Below are 18,953 nucleotides of genomic sequence, written 5' to 3' on the forward strand. Positions count from 1 at the left end.
CACTGTCTATATTACACGGAGTGATAATATAGGAGTCGGACAATTAATGCTCCGTGTAATAGGGCCCAAACACTTTACCTGTACCAAGTGACTGTACCACAAGGCCCAGGCTGAAGCACTGGAGGAGAGCCGACCCACCCTTAGTGGGAGGAAACCCTAGCCCCTCTATGATAGGGTTCCAGGGTTCCATTGATTCTAATGGAGTCACGTCATGGAGGGGCTGGGGTTTCTTCCACTGGGGGTGGGTGGGTCGGCCCGCCTCCAGTGCTTCAACCTCGGCCTGGTGGTAGTCACTTTAAATTTCAGTTGACAAACAGTTTTGCTCCATTCATCCATTTTCACTTTTGCAATATATATTTTCTACCTAAGGCTTAGATACAGACTACATGAAGCTATAATAGTGGTCTCCATTGGGGTTGTCCCATTATCTGCTGCCGCTACAAACTACTGACAGACCTCACACGAGATGAGGGGACTGAGGAAGGGGGAAAATCCTCTCGCACTGAACACGTGCAGAGACCCCAGGCACGACTAATCCAGCGAGTGACCTTATTCAACCCCGGGAAAGAGACCCCCATGGTGGAGGCCGCCTCAGGAACCTGACTTCCCTGCAAGAGCCAAAAACAACCCGCAGATGCTAAAGACATCAGGAGGATGTAAACAAGAGGCCAGGATGATACCTGCAAAGCCCCGGACGAGGGAATGACTCCTACAGCCCAGGCAGCTGTTTTTAAAAAAAATTCTTTACCAAATTGTTTTGTATCTCAACCTGCATTAAGATTTATGATGTCACGTGACGTGTATGAGGGGGCGCTGTACCGTCCTCTTACTATAGCTCTGTATTTCCTACACCAGGAAACTAGAGAAGCTTGGGGACAACCATAAGCATGCTCGAAGTTTGCTCATCTCTACAGGAGACCTGTCAGCTTTACCTACACAAACTGTATATACATAGCCATGATGTCCAAGCTCCAGTCAGGAACAGAAAGATTTAGGGTAAGGCCACACATGGTGGATTTCCTGCAGATTGTTCTCAGATGTTTGCAGCGTTTGCAGTACTGGCGATGTGAATGGGATTTTCAAAATCTTGAAGGGGTACTCTGGGGAAAAAAAATGTTTTTTAACCCCTTAAGGACAGAGCCTGAAATGACCTTAAGGACAGAGACAAATTTTATGAATATGACCAGTGTCACTTTATTCATTAATAACTTCGGGATGCTTTTACCTATACGGCCGATTCTGAGATTCTGAGTTGGTAGCTTTTATTAAACTATATTTCATTTTTTTTAGACAATAGAAAGCTTAAAACATTAGCAGCAATTTTCCAAATTTTCTGTAAAATTTCAAAATCAGATATTTTTTAGGGACCTGTTAAGGTTTAAAGTGTATTTGAGGGGACTGTATGTTAGAAAGCCCCACAAAGCACCCCATCTCAGAAACTGCACCCCCCAAACTCTGCAAAAGCACATCCAGAAAATTTAACCCTTTAGGGGAGTCACAGAAATAAAAGCTAAGTGTGTAAGAAATTTGAAAATTTTTTATTTTCTGTGCAGAGATTTTATTGTAATCCAATATCTTTCATAATGATAAACCTATTAGCAGAGAAATGCACCCCAATATTGATTGCCACGTTTCTGCAGTTTATAGAAATACCCCATATGTGGCCCTATTGCGCTATTTGACGCAACCACAAGCCTCAGATATAAGGGAGCGCCTAGTGAATTTCAACGCCTCCGTTATATTTGGTCATTTCTGACCGTACCACTTCAGGTTGGCAGAGGCTCTGGGGTGCCAAAACCTAAAAAACACCCCTAAAAGGGACACCATTTAGAAAACTACACCCCTCAAGGAATGTAACAAGGGGTGCGGTGAGCATCTGGACCCCACAGGTGCTTTCCAGATTTTCAGAACAATGTGGTGTAAAAAAGGAAAAATTCAATTTTTTACACTAAAACGTTGTTCTAGCCTTCATTTTTCATTTTTACAAGGGGAGAAAAGAAAAAAAAAAAAACACCAAAATGTGTAGCGCAGTTTCTCCCGAATACAGAAATACCCCACATGTGGACATAAAGTGCCAAGAGGGCGCAGGACGAGCCTCCAAAGGGAAGGAGCGCCAATTGGCTTTTGGAAGCTGGATTTTACTGGAATGGATTTCAAGGGTCATGTCGCATTTACAGAGCCCTCGTGCTGCCAAAACACTGGAAACCCCCCACAAGTGACCCCATTCTGGAAACTACACCCCGCAAGGAATCTAACAAGGGGTGCAATGAGGATATGGACCCCACAGGTGACGGGCACAAATGTGGAACAATGTGACTGCACCCCTTGTTAGATTCCTTGAGGGGTGTAGTTTCCAGAATGGGGTCACTTGTGGGAGGTTTCCAGTGTTTTGGCAGCACGAGGGCTCTGTAAATGCGACATGGCATTCATCATCCATTCTGGCCAAATCCAACCACCAAAATCCAAATGGCGCTCTTTCCCTTCGGAGGCTTGCCCTGCACCCACATGGTGCTTTATGTCCACATGTGGGGTATTTACGGACTCGGGGGAAATTGCTCTACACATTATGTGTGTTTTTTTCTCTTTTAACCTCTTGTGAAAATGAAACATTTAAGGCTAAACCAACATTATAGTGTAAAAAATGTAATATTTTATTTTCACGCCATATTGTTCCACATTTGTGCCAGTCACCAGTGGGGTCCATATGCTCTCTACACCCCTTGTTACATTCCCTGAGGGGTATAGTTTCCATAATTGGGTCACTAGTGGGGGGTTCAACTGTTTTGGCAACACAGGGGCCTTTTGAATGCAACATGGCCCTCGAAATCCATTTCAGCCAAATTCATCCTCCAAAAGCCAAATGGCGCTCCTTCCTTTTGGAGGCTTACCCTGCACCCGCATGGCGCTTTATGTCCACATGTGGGGTATTTCCGTACTCAGGTGAAATTGCTCTACACATTTAGTGTTTTTATTATCTTTTAACCCCTTGTGAAAATGAAAAAATCAAGACAAGATCAATAATTTAGTGTAAAAATTAACATTTTTTACACTATATGTTAGTCTAGCCTTGATTTTTTTCCTTTTCCACAAGGGGTTAAAAAAGAAAGTGAACACAAAACGTGTAGGTTAATTTCCCCTGAGTACGAAAATACCCCATATGTGGACATAATGTGCCATATGGGCACAGGGCAAGCCACCAAAGGGACAGAGCGCCATTTAGAGGCTGGAATAGAGGATGGAGGCCATGCCGCAATTAAAAAGCTCCTGTGCTGTCAGGACAGTAGAAACCCCCCACAAGTGACCCCATTATGGAAACTACACCCCATAAGGAATCCAACAAGGGGTACAGTGAGAATATGGACCCCACTGGTGACGGGCACATATGTGGAACATGTACCGTGAAAATAAAAAATAATTTTTTTTCATTTTCACGCCACAAATGTGGCCGTCACCAGGGGGCCATATACCCGCTGCCCCCCTCATTAGATTCCTTATGGGGTGTAGTTTCCAGAATGGGTTAACTTGTAATTGGCTTTGTAATTGCATCATGGTATCCTCTAATGGGAATGGCGGCCATACCTATTTAGCTGGGGAAAAGGGACAATTCTAATTTATTTGGGGGGCTGCTCCAGAGGAAGGCAAAAAAAACCCTCGTAAGGCAGACGACAGTAGCCTCATCACAGGGGAAAAATTCCTTCCCGACTCCATAATGGCGATCAGAATAATCCCTGGATCAACGTGACCCCTGAAATAGGAATAAGGGACAGAATTTAGATAATGTAGAACCCCAATGACGTGTTGTAAGCCTTGAAGCGATCCTGTATGCAGAGGCCGGGGTGATCAGGACAGGTGTCACACTGGAAAATGGTGTCCTTCCTGATCCCCCTGTTACACCACACTCTGCACTTCTTCTGGGGTCTCCTGTTTTCCAGTGTGGGGGACGTCACCTGGAAAATGTTGTCCTGGTGCGATACGGGGTCCTTCATATCCAGAAGCGCTGGGTCCGCTCCATGGCTGCTAAATATTAGGGCTCTATTACTGCTTCTGATATTTTCGGATCGTGCCGCAAGCTACAGCAGCTCGGGCAGCGAGGGACCAGAAGAAGGGGTGCTAGTATAAAAGTCATCCCCGTACCGGTGGTGACCTTTATCCAGCAGTGGGAAGATCAGTTCCCGAAAGATCTCCCCACTAACTCCGAGGATGGGGGGGGGGGGGAGGGGGTATCTGGGGGCTGGATTCGGGTGTCCCTTCCTTCATACACTGTAATGGTACCTGCACACTGCGGAATGGAGAAGGATAACCCTTTGTGCATTCCGCAGCTGGCACCCACCGGCGGACTGATGCAGGCGCGCGTCTCCTCTCGTGTCACACTCCATTATATGCACGGGCGGATTCCGCCCCCTCTGTCCAAAGAATGAATGTGTTCATTCTTTGGATGGACGATGGAATCCGCCCGTGCATAGAATGGAGTCTATGACACAGGTGGAGACGCGCGCCTCCATCAGTCCGCCGGTGGGTGCCAGCTGCGGAATGCACAAAGGGTTATCCTTTGCCATTCCGCAGTGTGCACGTACCCTAAGGCTGGGTTCACACTATGTATATTTGAGGCTGTATTTGTGAGGCTGTATAGCAACCAAAACCAGGAGTGGATTGAAAACACAGAAAGGCTCTGTTCACATAATGTTGTAATTGAGTGGATGGCCATCATTTAATGGCAAATATTTGCTGTTATTTTAAAACAACGGCTGTGGTATTGAAATAATGGCCGTTATTTACTGTTATATGGCGGCCATCCACTCAAGTTCAACATTGTGTGAACAGATCCTTTCTGTGTTTTCAATCCACTCCTGGTTTTGGTTGCTATGAGGACCAGACATGAGGACCAAATACAGCCTCAAATATACATAGTGTGAACCCAGTTTGTAGAATTTCACTCCATACCGTGATCTCTTATTGGGACGGTACTGGCGGAAAAGACGTGTCTGGGGGGCAGCGTACGCTACGCTACCCCTAGACACGTCACTGGATGATGAGGACGATGAGGATGAATGGAGGAACGAAGGATCCCCCCATTCATCCTCACTGGCTGTTTCGGTGTTGGAGAAAATAATAACGTATGCGTCCGACACCGAAAACACCCTGGGGGCCATCTTTATACGGGGACTAGTATATGGGGTATGTAAATGTGTAGTGGTGTAGTGGAAAACTTTATTTCATGTAGTGTGGTGTAGTGTTTTTTTTAAAGTAAGAAAAAATATCCCTACGCCAAGAAAGGAGCTGCTGATAAATGCCGCACTTATGTGCGGCACTTATCAGCAGACAGTGGCGGTAGGATATAGGGGGGAAAAACGCCCCTACGCCAAAATGGAGGAGTTGCTGATCAGCGGCGCACTCAGTGCTGATCAGCACTCAGCAGCGTTAGGGCGCAAAAAAATTAAAAAAAATTTTTTAGAAAAAAAAATAAATCTTTTTAACCCAAAGCAACTGATCAGTGAATGATATTCACTGATTAGCCGCTAGGGGGCAGTAGAGCGACGGTGCCGGAGATTGCCGAGACCCGCCGAACCAGAGCGTTTCCGAAGCTGGACGACCGAACCCGGAAGTGAAGCGAAGAAGACGCGAGGACGGCGCGGACCGCAGATCTTCGCTCCGGACGCCCAGATCAGGCGAGTATGGTACACCTGCACCTCTCAGCTACCTAGCTGAGGGGTGGAGAACCCGGCAAAACTGTGTTTTTACAGTATGATCGCCGTGATGGGCCGGCCGGTACTGGCCGGCCTATCACGGCGATTGTGGGGGTGGCATCGGCGCCATCTTTGGTGGGGACACTTATGGCGATTGGTGCTATCTTGGACAGCACCAATCGCCATTGCTTTCCGGGTCACCGATGACCCAGAAAGCTGAATTTAGCTGCTATATGCTGATCTGTATTGATCAGCATATAGCAGCGATCGTCGGCACGGGAGGGGTTAATCACCCCACGTGCCGACGAGCAAAGATGGCTTGCTATACATTATAGCAGGCCATCTTCCCCGACCGCTGTGTGTGAACACACAGCGATCGGGGAAACATCGGGCGTAAGTATACGCCCGTTTGCGTTAAAGCCCACCCTGCGGGGGCGTATACTTACGCCCGATGTCGTTAAGGGGTTAAACTGGTGTCAGAAAGTTTTAAAAATCTCGAGTCTTCTAATACTTATCAGCTGCTGTATGTCCTGCAGGAATTGGTGTATTCTTTCCAGCCTGACACAGTGCTCTCTGCTGCCACCATTGTCTATGTCAGGAACTGTCCAGAGCAGTAGCAAATCCCCACAGAAAATCTCTGCTCTGGACAGTTTCTGACATGGACAGAGGTGGCAGCAGAGAGCACTGTGTCATAATGGAAAGAATACACCACTTCCTGCAGGACACACAGCAGCTGATAAGTACTGGAAGACTAGAGATTTTTTAAATAGGAATAATTTACAAATCTGTATAACTTTATGATGCCAATTGATTTAAAAGCTATTTTCCACTTTAATATCAAATAGAAGTAGATTACAATTCTGTATAACTTTCTGACACCAGATTTGAAATATTTTTCCCTCTGGAGTACCTTTCTAAAGCACACTGTCTTTTTTTGTTGTTGTTTTCTTTCCACAAAATTGACCCGTGGTGTGTATTTTAAATCTGCTGCATGTAAATTGTTGTAATTTTTTTTTTTAGATATCAATGGGGAATCAAAAGGAATCTATGAGGGCAGCATAAACTAGTGACAGAAATGCTGAACAGATTGGTGTATTACTTGTATATGTTTCGCTGTTCACCTAATATGCGGGAGAATAACATTCCTGCCACACCCTTCCCTCCGCCCTCCAGCTGCTGATTGACAGCTGACTACCTATACTCAGCATGGATAGATAACTGCCAATCAGCAGCTGGTGGCTGGAGTTTTAGATTCTCATGAATATCCAGGACTACTGAGCACATGCACATAACGGAGAGGACTACTTATGGTCCATGTTATTCAGGAGGAGATCTCTGGATCAGCTGCACAGAACAATGTAAGTGATACATCATTCTTTAAAATCAGCAACTATGGATAGAATATGGAGCATCTACCTCCCTTAATCAGATCTGATGGATTTTCTACAGCATGTGGCTGCAACCTTGTAAGTAGCAAATCACATTGGTGAAATGTAAGGTCATGTTGTTATTTTGGGTGATATGATATTTTTATTTTTACTGTGAAAGTGCCAAGAATAAGCAGTGAGTTACACCAGTGGCCTGTCTTACTGAAATATTAAAGACCGGCCAGAAGCCAAGTAGAATCCAGGGAGCTTTGGCCGCTCCAAGACAAGCTGCATTTCTTTCGGCAGTAGATATTCCAAGAGTCATTTCACTTGTAGACAGGTCTATAGCGATTTGTAAGACGGTGTTTTGTTTTCTTTTAGGTCCGATCATATGAAAGACATTACCTTCTGTCTGCAGCGGTGATACGTGGACTGGCACACGCTATGGACCAAAGGGAATCTGGTGCCCTATAAATCAGGGCAGGCCGACAACTCCCACAGGCTACATAAATGTCTCCGCACATTCAGGAGAAATTCCTACATGTCTGAAGGGGCTCGAGCTGTAATATGTGTGCAGGGACTGATGCCGACCTGTACACACAGCAGCCTGTCCCAGCACTGTACACACAGCAGCCTGTCCCAGCACTGTACACACAGCAGCCTGTCCCAGCACTGTACACACAGCAGCCTGTCCCAGCACTGTACACACAGCAGCCTGTCCCAGCACTGTACACACAGCAGCCTGTCCCAGCACTGTACACACAGCAGCCTGTCCCAGCACTGTACACACAGCAGCCTGTCCCAGCACTGTACACACAGCAGCCTGTCCCAGCACTGTACACACAGCAGCCTGTCCCAGCACTGTACACACAGCAGCCTGTCCCAGCACTGTACACACAGCAGCCTGTCCCAGCACTGTACACACAGCAGCCTGTCCCAGCACTGTACACACAGCAGCCTGTCCCAGCACTGTACACACAGCAGCCTGTCCCAGCACTGTACACACAGCAGCCTGTCCCAGCACTGTACACACAGCAGCCTGTCCCAGCACTGTACACACAGCAGCCTGTCCCAGCACTGTACACACAGCAGCATTTCACAGCACTGTACACATAGCAGCCTGACACAGCACTGTACACATAGCAGCCTGTCACAGCACTGTACACATAGCAGCCTGTCACAGCACTGTACACATAGCAGCCTGTCACAGCACTGTACACATAGCAGCCACGTCCATCCACGGGTCAACAAAACTGTACCTGTACTTCCTGCCCTGCCCTGACACCATAAACAACAGATGAAACGGGAGCAGGGATACTGCTGAAGCAGACGCTAGGGAGAGGAGCTGCAAGGTGCAGAGGGAAATGGGACCAGGAATTTCAAAGCATAGGTCACTTAAAAGTGGTGCTGTAACTTTAAAAACACTTAAAAAGACGCTGGTTGACCTCAGGGAGATCAACCAAAACACCACAGAGACACCATCATGTGTCTCGAAGTCAGTGTATTCTAGAACATTGCCCCCTGGGAAATCAAGTATGCAAAAGAACACTGCAGAGACACCAACCAAAACACCAAAGAGACACACGTGATGGTGTCTCTGCAGTGTTCTTTTGCATACTTGATTTCCCAGGGGGCAATGTTCTAGAATACACTGACTTTGAGACACATGATGGTGTCTCTGTGGTGTTTTGGTTGATCTCCCTGAGGTCAACCAGTGTCTTTTTGCATGCACTTACTAGTCATTGCTCCCAATAGCCAGAATCCTACTCCACACTGATGAGGGGCAAATACCCCAAAACAGCTGTCTGTGGATGGATACCTTGCTTGGGTGGATTCCTTGATTGGAGACATTCCTTGGCTTTGTTGTTCCTTCCTGGAGGAAGGTCTGGATAGTTTACCGACCTCGAGACACGTGATGATGTCTCTGCAGTGTTCTTTTGCATACTTTAAAAACACTGACATGCCAAAGATTTTGATTGGAAGGTGTATGGGCGTTCAGACCCCTCCCACTCCAACACAAACAAATTACTAGACAGAAGCCCATGGCTGAGCACTTCATTCTCTGGCTCGTTGCTCTATTCGTAAGTCTATGGAGTATCCTGCAATGAGCTGGATAGAGCAGCAAGCCGTAGGGTGAAGCCATCAGTCACAGGCTTCTATCGATTCTCTCATCAGATCTCTGATCAGAAAACCCAGACCCTGAATGATTGACACTTTGGACAAGGCTGTGTCAAGTTCTTTTTAAAGTGACAGTAACGCTGTAAAAGTTCCATAGTGACTGGAATAACAGCAGCTATGCCCATAAAGGGTTAACGTGACCGCTGTGTAGTTCTCCTCCAGATGTGTCGCCTTAACATGCTTTTTTAAGAGGATGGAAGAAGCATTGTAAAACACCTCTCAACTCTGGTTTGGGGGCGTCACAGTAGACGCCCGCTGCTTTAACCCCGTAATGGTTGCCAGACAGAGCTTTTAATTCTTCTGATGTGCTGCCATTATGAGCTGTACAATTCCAATGCCCAGGGTGTTAGAAAGAGCCTTGGTTATCAAGACACTGAGGTGGATAAGATTGGTCTCTGTCCCTGTATCCTCATAGATGCTGTGATCCAGAGGCTCCCTCTGTCAAGTCAATAGCACCCCAAGACTCCAGAGACCACAATAATCCCCAAAGTCTTTACTAAGCACCTGCTTATGAGGATTTGCTACTACTGTGCACAGTTCCTGACACAGACAGAGGTGGCAGCAGAGAGCACTGTGTCAGGCTGGAAAGAATACACCACTTCCTGCAGGACATACAGCAGCTGATAAGTATTGTAAGACTGGAGATTTTAAATAGAAAGTTATACAGATTTGTAAATTACTTCTAACACTAGTTGGTTTAAAAAGCTATTTTTTCTCTGGAGTACCCCTTTAATATGAATGGCCTGTTTGTGTAATACACAGATGTGTGCAAGAGCTGCCTTCCACCCTGCGTAATAGATTAGGGTCTTCAATACGGGGCATTGAACATGTGTTTTCTAAACCAATAAGCTAGAGGCGAAAAATGTATAGATCAGGACACTATGGAGGAGATTTATCAAACATGGTGTAACGTGAAACTGGCCCAGTTGCCCCTAGCAACCAATCAGATTCCACCTTTCATTTTCCAAAGAGTCTGTGAGGAATTAAAAGTGGAATCTGGTTGCTCGGGGCAACAGAGACAGTTTAACTTTATACCAGTTTGACTTTCTCTTTATTCTTAAAGGGGTTATTCAAGATTAGAAAAAACAGCACCATGGGTTTTGTGTGGTATTACAATGCAGCTTCATTCACTTTAATGGAGCTAAGCTGCAAAACACAAACTGAGGAGAGGTGCTGTTTCTGGAAGGAAGTGGACACTGTTTTCTAAGCCTGAACAACCCCTTCAAATTATAAATAAATGAATTGGTTTTTTTTAGCAGAATGCCGGACAATTTCCCCTATGTCTTTATTGAAAATGTACGACCACTAGAGAGGAGAGCAATTTAACCCTTTAAGGACATGGCCTATTTTCGTTTTTACGTTTTCGGTTTTTCCTCCTTGTGTTTAAAAGGTCATAGCACTTGCATTTTTCCACCTAGAAACCCACATGACCCCTTATTTCTTGCGTCACTAATTGTACTTTGCAATTACAGGCTGAATTTTTGCATAAAGTACACTGCGAAACCAGAAAAAAATTCAAAGTGTGGTGAAATTGAAAAAAAAAACGCATTTCTTTTATTTGGGGGAAATGTGTTTTTACGCCATTCGCCCTGGGGTAAAACTGACTTGTTATTCATGTTCCTCAAGTCGTTACGATTAAAACGATATGTAACATGTATAACTTATATTGTATCTGATGGCCTGTAAAAAATTCAAACCGTTGTTAACCAATATACATTCCTTAAAATCGCTCCATTCCCAGGCTTATAGCGCTTTTATCCTTTGGTCTATGGGGCTGAGCGAGGTGTCATTTTTTGCGCCATGATGTGATCTTTCTATCGGTACCTTGATTGCGCATATACGACTTTTTGATCGCTTTTTATTACATTTTTTCTGGATTTGATGCGACCAAAAATGCGCAATTTTGCACTTTGGGATTTTTTTGCGCTGACGCCGTTTACCGTACGAGATCAGGAATGTGATTAATTAATAGTTCGGGCGATTACGCACGCGGCGATACCAAACATGTTTATTTATTTATTTGTTTACTTTTATTTAAAACCTGGGAAAAGGGGGGTGATTCAGACTTTTATTAGGGGAGGGGGCTTTTTACTATTAACAACACGTTTTTTTTTTTTTTTTTACACATATACTAGAAGCCCCCCTGGGGGACTTCTAGTATATACACTTTGATCTCTCATAGAGATCTCTGCAGCATAGATATGCTGCAGAGATCCATGAGATCGGCACTCGTTTGCTTTCGGCTGCTGCAGCCGGAAACAAACGAGGGCCGAGCCGAGGACGGCGCCATCTTGGACGCGTCCCCGGCCGGCATCAGTAACGGAGATCGCTCCTCCGGGACAAGGTCCCGGAGGAGCGATCTCCCCCACTAGACACCAGGGAAACGTTGCCTCCGGTAATCGGAGGCAGCTGTCAACTTTGACAGCTGCCTCCGATTAGCTAATTAGCGGGCACGGCGATCGGACCGTGCCCGCTAATAGCGGCGGTCCCGGGCTACACGCGGCACCCGGGATCGCGGCACTTCAAAGCGGGGCCGCCGCGCGGCCCCGCTTTGAAGTGCTAATGAGGACATAGGACGTACCGGTACGTCCTATGTCCTTAAGAGGTTAAAGCGTAACTGTCATATTTTTTTTTTATTGCAGAAATCAGTAGTATAAGCGATTTTAAGAAACTCTGTAATAGGTTTTATCAGCCAAAAAAGCCTCTTTCTGTACTCAAGAAGCAATCTCCCAGCCTCCCCCCCCCCTGACTTCTTATCTGTGCATTATCAGGCAAACACGTCTTCATTACAGAGAAGCCAGTGAAGACGGGCTCTGCTCTCTCCATTGTAAGCCTATGAAGGGGGGAGGGGCTGAGGGAGATGAGGGAGCAGGAAGAGGTGACATGAAGGTCAGCTGTTTGTAGACTCTCTGGGCAGCTAAGACGCTGGATTCAGGTGTCAGAAAGGTCAGTGCTTATCTATGAACTTACTGAGAGAAGATTGCAGGGTGTTGTGCTGTGCAGAAATCCTCCGTGCTCAGTCACTCCTAACAGCCCCTCCCCCCTCCATAGCCACATAATGGAGACAGAAATCCTGCCTTATTTGATGTGAGGGGGGAGGCTGGGAGATTGCTTTATCAGTCCAGAAGGAAACTCTTTTGGTTTATAAAACCTATTACAGAGTTTCTTAAAATCGCTTGAACTGTTGATATTTAATGTTTTTAAAAAAATGGCCCTGAAATGACAGTTACGCTTTAAGTATGCTCGAGTCAATTTGTCTGACATTTGAATACTGGTGGCTAAAGAAGTTGGATGCAGTCCTAGGGAGTCCTGGCAAACATGGATACAGACATAAGCTCCCTAGGGAGTCCTGGCTAACATGGATACAGACATAAGCTCCCTAGGGAGTCCTGGCTAACATGGATACAGACATAGGTTCCCTAGGGAGTCCTGGCTAACATGGATACAGACATAGGTTCCCTAGGGAGTCCTGGCTAACATGGATACAGACATAGGTTCCCTAGGGAGTCCTGGCTAACATGGATACAGACATAAGCTCCCTAGGGAGTCCTGGCGAACATGGATACAGACATAAGCTCCCTAGGGAGTCCTGGCTAACATGGATACAGACATAAGCTCCCTAGGGCTGCATCCAACTTCTTCAGCCAGCGGTAATCAAATGCAGCACGACTTGCCTTGGGCATGCTTGAGCTGCGCTCCTCTCTAGTGGCCACCTTAATAGTTTTCATCCTCCTGTCTATGACGGTGGCTGTACTGGAATCACCAAGGTGGCAGCACACTACCCACTGTCATTTTCCATATACACACTGGACTTCACTTACCTGACTCTCTTTCTTCTTGGAATGACGCTTATAATGTAAACGCTCAGCAGACAACTTGCTCAGGGATTGCAGCCTCTTCTTACACCCTTGCTCTGGGCTTGACGTATCTAAAGGCTCTGCCAAACTGTGGAAACAGAAGACAATGGAGCGTTATGAAACACAAAGGGGGGCATTTATGAAGACCAGCTTACTCTTACCCCCCCCCCCCAACTACTCCATCAGATTCACTAAGAGGTGCACATCCATACATGCCATGGCAGGAGCCCAATTCGCAATCATGGTAAATTTGGTGCATGCCCGCCTCCTCCAAAGACCATTTACCCTAAGGGGAGTCATGTCAAATACCAAAACCATAGACAACTGGAGATCACCACATGATGGCTATGGAGCCCATTTCAGGTAGGGTGACATCAACATCCCCATAAAGTGTTCAGTAACTGTGTACTCTTCGTCTTAAAAAAAAACCCAGCAACGTGTCCATATAGTTCCCCATCTCTTCATATTAACCCCTTAGGGATCAAGCAATATTTCTATCATCGCATTCATTTTACTGTCCATCAATGTACCAGTATAAGATTTTTTTTTTTCCGGGAAAAAGTCATCTCCTATCTATATACATGTACGCCGCAAATATCGTAATCCCTTCCACAAATGTTTCCAGCCGGAGAAGAGATACAAAACATGAGAAACGTATGTGGGGGAAACAGACCTGCACCTGATAAACATGTCAGCATTCCTGCTCCGCAAAATACTCCAAAAGTAAAAACATCTGGATCTATTTGACTCGTGTACCAGTCATTTCACGCCAATACTGAATTGGCAGCTGCAGTTCAGAGAACATGAGAAGACTGAATCCACAGCGTAATGTATATACACATAGTATAGTAAGTAACCAGACACCCAACGTGGCACTGACCATCTCAGCTATACAAACAGGAATGGGCGATAGGCAAACATGGCGGCTGCGGAAGGGGGGGGGGGTGCACAATAATACGTTGATCTTGCTCCATCATTAGGTGGTTTAACAACTTCCACATAACAACATAAAAAAAGGCAATGTGCTGCCTCAGTTATGAAAACAACTTCAAAAAAGTTACCCCGGCCAAAACATGGGCACGAGAGGGGGAGAGCCATATTACCCAGATGGGAATCTACTTTCCGTGAAATAACAGGAATTACACAGAATCCAATCTAAAATTATTATTATTTTTTTCAAAAGAACAAAGCAAATTGCTAAGCGCCCCCTGCTTACCCTGTGATTTTTATTTTATACATTTTTTCTTTTATTTTGTTGTTTTACTTGTTCCAGATTCTATGTTAATGGCCAGAAATAAAAGGGAGAGAACATAACTTAAAGGAGAAATGTTTCCTAAGCCCTGCAGCAGATGCATATGTAACGCATTTCGGCTAAATGGTCCCAGATCCCATGGGCGGACTCGTACTGTCATTAAGAGGAACAGTGGATGGGATACGAGCGAGGGGCTTGAGTGCAAACATGTGAGCGGCGGACAAGATAGCCGGTAATGGGATCGTGACTACTGTGGAGGGGAGGACACACAGGACCCGGGCGAGGGATATATGTTTTGCATCAGCTTTACGACTGCAAATGAGAATGTAGATAATCGCTCTGGTAAAGCTAGTTAGTATTTAGACTGGGGCTATACAGTAACTGGTTTCATGGCCTCTACAATGCTTCAGTGTGGTTATCCCCCAATTACACCATGTAGACCCAGTCTCGAGGGAACCACCGATCACTTTCATGCTGCCTGAAACACAAGTCATTAGGGCGTTCCCTGGAAGCTTCTGCCTGCCCCACCAGCCTCGGTTAAAAGGGTTATTCAGAGCTACAAAAACATGGCCACTTTTGCCCCGCTTTTGTCTCCAGTTCAGATTTGGTTTGCGATTAGGCTCCATTTACTTCAATGGAACTGAGTTTCAAACCCCACCCAATCTGGAAACAAGAGTGGGGCAAAAGTGGCCATGTTTTTGTAGCGCTGGATAACCCCTATAATAGATCTCTTCCTATAACCAAACACTCTACTAAGCCAAACCCTGTACTCCTATCACGCAGGGCAGGAAGGAGGCGTGCATGCTGCAGCTCACCCCAGACTCCACAATTCTTGAGCTTAGAAGAAACACTTCATTTTATACCTTTGCAAACAGCCATCAACTAAGTCAGGTATCACTTGTTTTATCTCTCTCTCTCCTACCCTATTCCCTGTAAAGGGAATGTGTCACCTAGATTTTCTTTTACTGACTGGAGTCAGATACTAAAACTTGTTCTTCTATTCTAATCCGTTTCTAATTTCTGACTTTCATTTTTATTTCTTTTACTAGTTGCCTGGGCTGTTTTTAACAGCATTTATTGACATGCTCTCCAGGAAGACTAATGGACATAGATGACAATAGAGTCTGTCCCCTTGGGTTGAATGTTAGGGTGCCTTTCACAGACAGATTTATCTGACAGATTTTTGAAGCCAAAGCCAGGAACAGACTATAAACAGAGAACAGGTCATAAGATAAATCAGATAAATCTCTGTGTAAAAGCACCCTAAAACATCATTGAGCGTGCTCTGTGACCTTTGAGAAAGGTCATTCCACAGAGAGCTGCTATTGTCTTGTATTGTATTGTCTTTCGTCCCTCCGCAGGCATTGTATAATTCGTGTGGCCATCATCATTCATGGTTATCGGCCACACTTCTGTTACACACATATGTGCAGCTGATAACAATGGATTTTCCTGCCGGTCAAAAGACCCAATCAGCCGATAAGCAAACATTTTCCCGCTGAGCAGCTGATCGTTGACACTTTCATGCCGATGGTAACCGTTGGAGTGTTTCTAGGAATGCTGGTTGTCAATAATCAGCCTGTTACCCACAGGAAGATCAGATCAGTAGTCTGCTGGTGTGCAAGACTTTACAGATACACTACTTTACAAAAACACTAGATGTGTTTTTGTTTAGTATGATTTATGTTTATCCATATTTTTCTCTACCTTCATTTTTATCTTCCTCATGTCTCAATGCCTATGCTGCCAGAATTGCCAGATAACATGCCAGATCCAGTTTGGATTTTCTTATTACCCAGATCCAGTTCAGGTTTTCCTATGTACCTGAACATAGGCTGATCATGTGATCAATTAGGGGGAGATAAAAGTATCATCCCTCCACCATACAAACATACTGTGCCACTGATGAAGGAGTGAACATAACACTCTGAAACGCGTATGGCTAAACATTATTCTCCCACACATGTGTAAGAGCAAGTCCTATACACCATTTTAACTATTGGGGCCCCATTTAACATATGCCATTTTCTCCAAACAAACTGCTGGTTACACCTGAATATTGCTGCATCAGAAACTGACAAAAAGAGGACGGTGAGAGCATCCCGAGCGCGGCCGCGCAGAGTGTGTGAACTGCTCCTGCCACTACACAAGGACGCATTGCCACAGGCTGGCCCTGATCGCTTCTGCTGCTGTATCTCCATCGGGACGGGTGAGAGGTGTCACAGACACCAGACGCTTTCTTTACTACTACACAACCTCCACCCTATACAAATAAGCATGTTTCTGTAGAATGTACTTGCTCTGGCACTGTAGGACTACAGATCCCAGCAATCCCAGCCATTCCAGTACCAGTATACTGACATACCACAGATGCTCACCAGGCTCATGTCAAACACAATGCACAAACTGCCACAACTACGTGACTGCATCTGAACTACTGTACACAGCAAGCTCCGTGGCTCATAGCTGCCCATTATATCTATAGCAACTCTGCCTATTGCTGCTTGGACATCACCCATTACAGACTTAACCCGCAGTGCTAGTATCCAAATATTCATTTATTGATTTTCCCGCCAGGACCTGGTGGCATTTTTACTAGTATCTTTTATTGTACTTTATTGTTTCCATGATCATTATATGTGATTTTAGATATTCTAATTAAATCAGCATTTTATATTCTTATTTTATTATGTTTCAATACTATATCACATAGGGCTGCTGTGACATCGGTAACAATGTCCATGCAGCCTTTGTTAAACGATTATCGGCCTTGTAATGGGCCCAGTAAATGAGCGCCGAACTAGCAGATAGACGCTCGTTTACAGTTATTATCGGGCCCCCATCGGCCCGTGTAATGGTACCGTAACTCTTAGGCTCCGTTCCCACTGAGCAAAGGTAGCGGAATTGCGCGACGGAATTGTCCGCCGCGGAATGCCGTTAGCCTCCCGCTCATAATGGGACTCTATGGGAGGCGCGCGCTCCTGCCCTGTCCGCGCTGAAGAATGAACATGTTCATTCTTCAGCGCGTATAGAGCAGCAGCGCGCGCCTCCCATAGACTCCCATTATGAGCGGGAGGCTAACGGCATTCCGCGGCGGACAATTCCGTCGCGGAATTCCGCTAGCTTTGCTCAGTGGGAACGGGGCCTTAGGCATGGATGTAAAAATATCATTACCTGGGAGATTTCCCCTGCACGGGGCTCGGGCATAGAGACGAGGACTCATTGGGGTCTTGGTTTGATTCCTTCATTTCATAGGATCGCAGCTTGGCCTTTAGTTCAGCTACCTGTTCAATGCAGAAACAATACATTAGCACTGACTGCCGCACAGTTAGACTATGTGGTCACTCAATTTTCTGGTTAGGGGGGCACAAAAAGGATCTTAATAACATTTATGTTTTTCAAATACAAATTATTAGTAGTTTTTCCATTAAGTTCAGTAAAATTTAAATGAGCGCTGTCATAAAAAAAAAAAAAAAACTTTTAACATGTAAGAGTGACAAGTAAGAGTTTTCATTGGTCGCGGTCCGACTGCTCAGATCCCAACCGATCAGGAGAAGGAGTCGGGAGAAATCCACGTGCCACATGTTCACTCCGGAGTCTGTGTAATTTTACCGACCGCATTACGCAGCCACCCAAGTCAGATAACACAGGGCTGAGAGACCATATGGCATGCACGTTTGCCTGATCGGTCGCAGCCTTAACACTCAGACCATGACCGATCGAAACTTTTCACATGTTACTTTGACATATCAATAGTTTTTTTTCCATGGCAGGTACTTTTAATAATCTGTGTGTGAACATATCCTAACTTGCACCATGCTAGGGTCCAGATATCTAATACAATCTTACCTCAGCTTTCAGTTCCTCGCACACGGCGGCGTATTTGCTGATGTGACAGTCCAGATTAATCACATTGCTCTTCAGCTAGAGAAAGCAGAGGAAAGCAAAGTAGTAGAAAAAAAAAAGGTAAATGAAATGAACATAATTTAACTATGGGTGGTGTGCACGATCAGCAGATCGATAGAATGACCTCTGGATGATAGAGGATGCTCAGGTTTGCCCCAAGTGTGCAACATTTGATTACCGGTGGCTGAAGTTGTTAGATGCAACCCTAAGGCTGTCTGGAATTCATGGATACACAAATAGGCCATAGGCTGTATCCATGTTTTCCAGGACTCCTTAGGGCTGGAGAAAACTTCTGCGGCCACCAGTAATGAAATGCTCAGGGTGCGGATGAAGCAGAATGCGCTCAAGATTAGATAATCTCTACTAATAGCCTAACTCACCTACAAAGTAACCCAAGCAGGTACTGCAGCTCATCTTTTATATAACTTCTCTGAATAGCTACATAACAAAGGCAAACAATAAATAAATAGAAAAATTACCCACCGACAATTTAATCTCTTTGGCCCGATTGGCGTATTTAAGTGTATTGTAAGTGTCATCATAACTTAGAGAGGAAGGGCTAATGGCCGCAATCATCACTGTTCTGCAGTTGCCGCCAATGGAGTCTTTCAGAAGCCGGGTTAGTTTACTGTCCCTATAGGGTATGTGAGCCTTCTTATTCTGCAACAGAGGAAAATGTGAATTAGATATACTTTCCTGACAAAGGGAG

The 18,953-nt window shown here is 45.4% G+C and overlaps 1 protein-coding gene across 5 annotated transcripts in view; it reads right to left on the bottom strand.

Moving 5' to 3' along the window:
- The window catches only part of KIF18B (kinesin family member 18B), a 49,923-nt gene that overhangs the window by 11,713 nt on the left and 19,257 nt on the right, over window positions 1-18,953 (bottom strand). For all 5 annotated transcript variants that reach the window (XM_069947034.1, XM_069947037.1, XM_069947035.1 and 2 more), the window contains exons 7-10: window positions 18,728-18,904; window positions 18,188-18,262; window positions 17,513-17,622; window positions 13,051-13,174 (exon numbers count right to left, since the gene is read on the bottom strand). In XM_069947034.1, coding sequence (XP_069803135.1) covers window positions 13,051-13,174; window positions 17,513-17,622; window positions 18,188-18,262; window positions 18,728-18,904 — 486 coding nt within the window. The remainder of the gene's footprint in view (window positions 1-13,050; window positions 13,175-17,512; window positions 17,623-18,187; window positions 18,263-18,727; window positions 18,905-18,953) is intronic.

Source organism: Dendropsophus ebraccatus, chromosome 12 (assembly GCF_027789765.1).
Source record: "Dendropsophus ebraccatus isolate aDenEbr1 chromosome 12, aDenEbr1.pat, whole genome shotgun sequence".
Classification (NCBI taxonomy): Eukaryota; Metazoa; Chordata; class Amphibia; order Anura; family Hylidae; genus Dendropsophus; species Dendropsophus ebraccatus.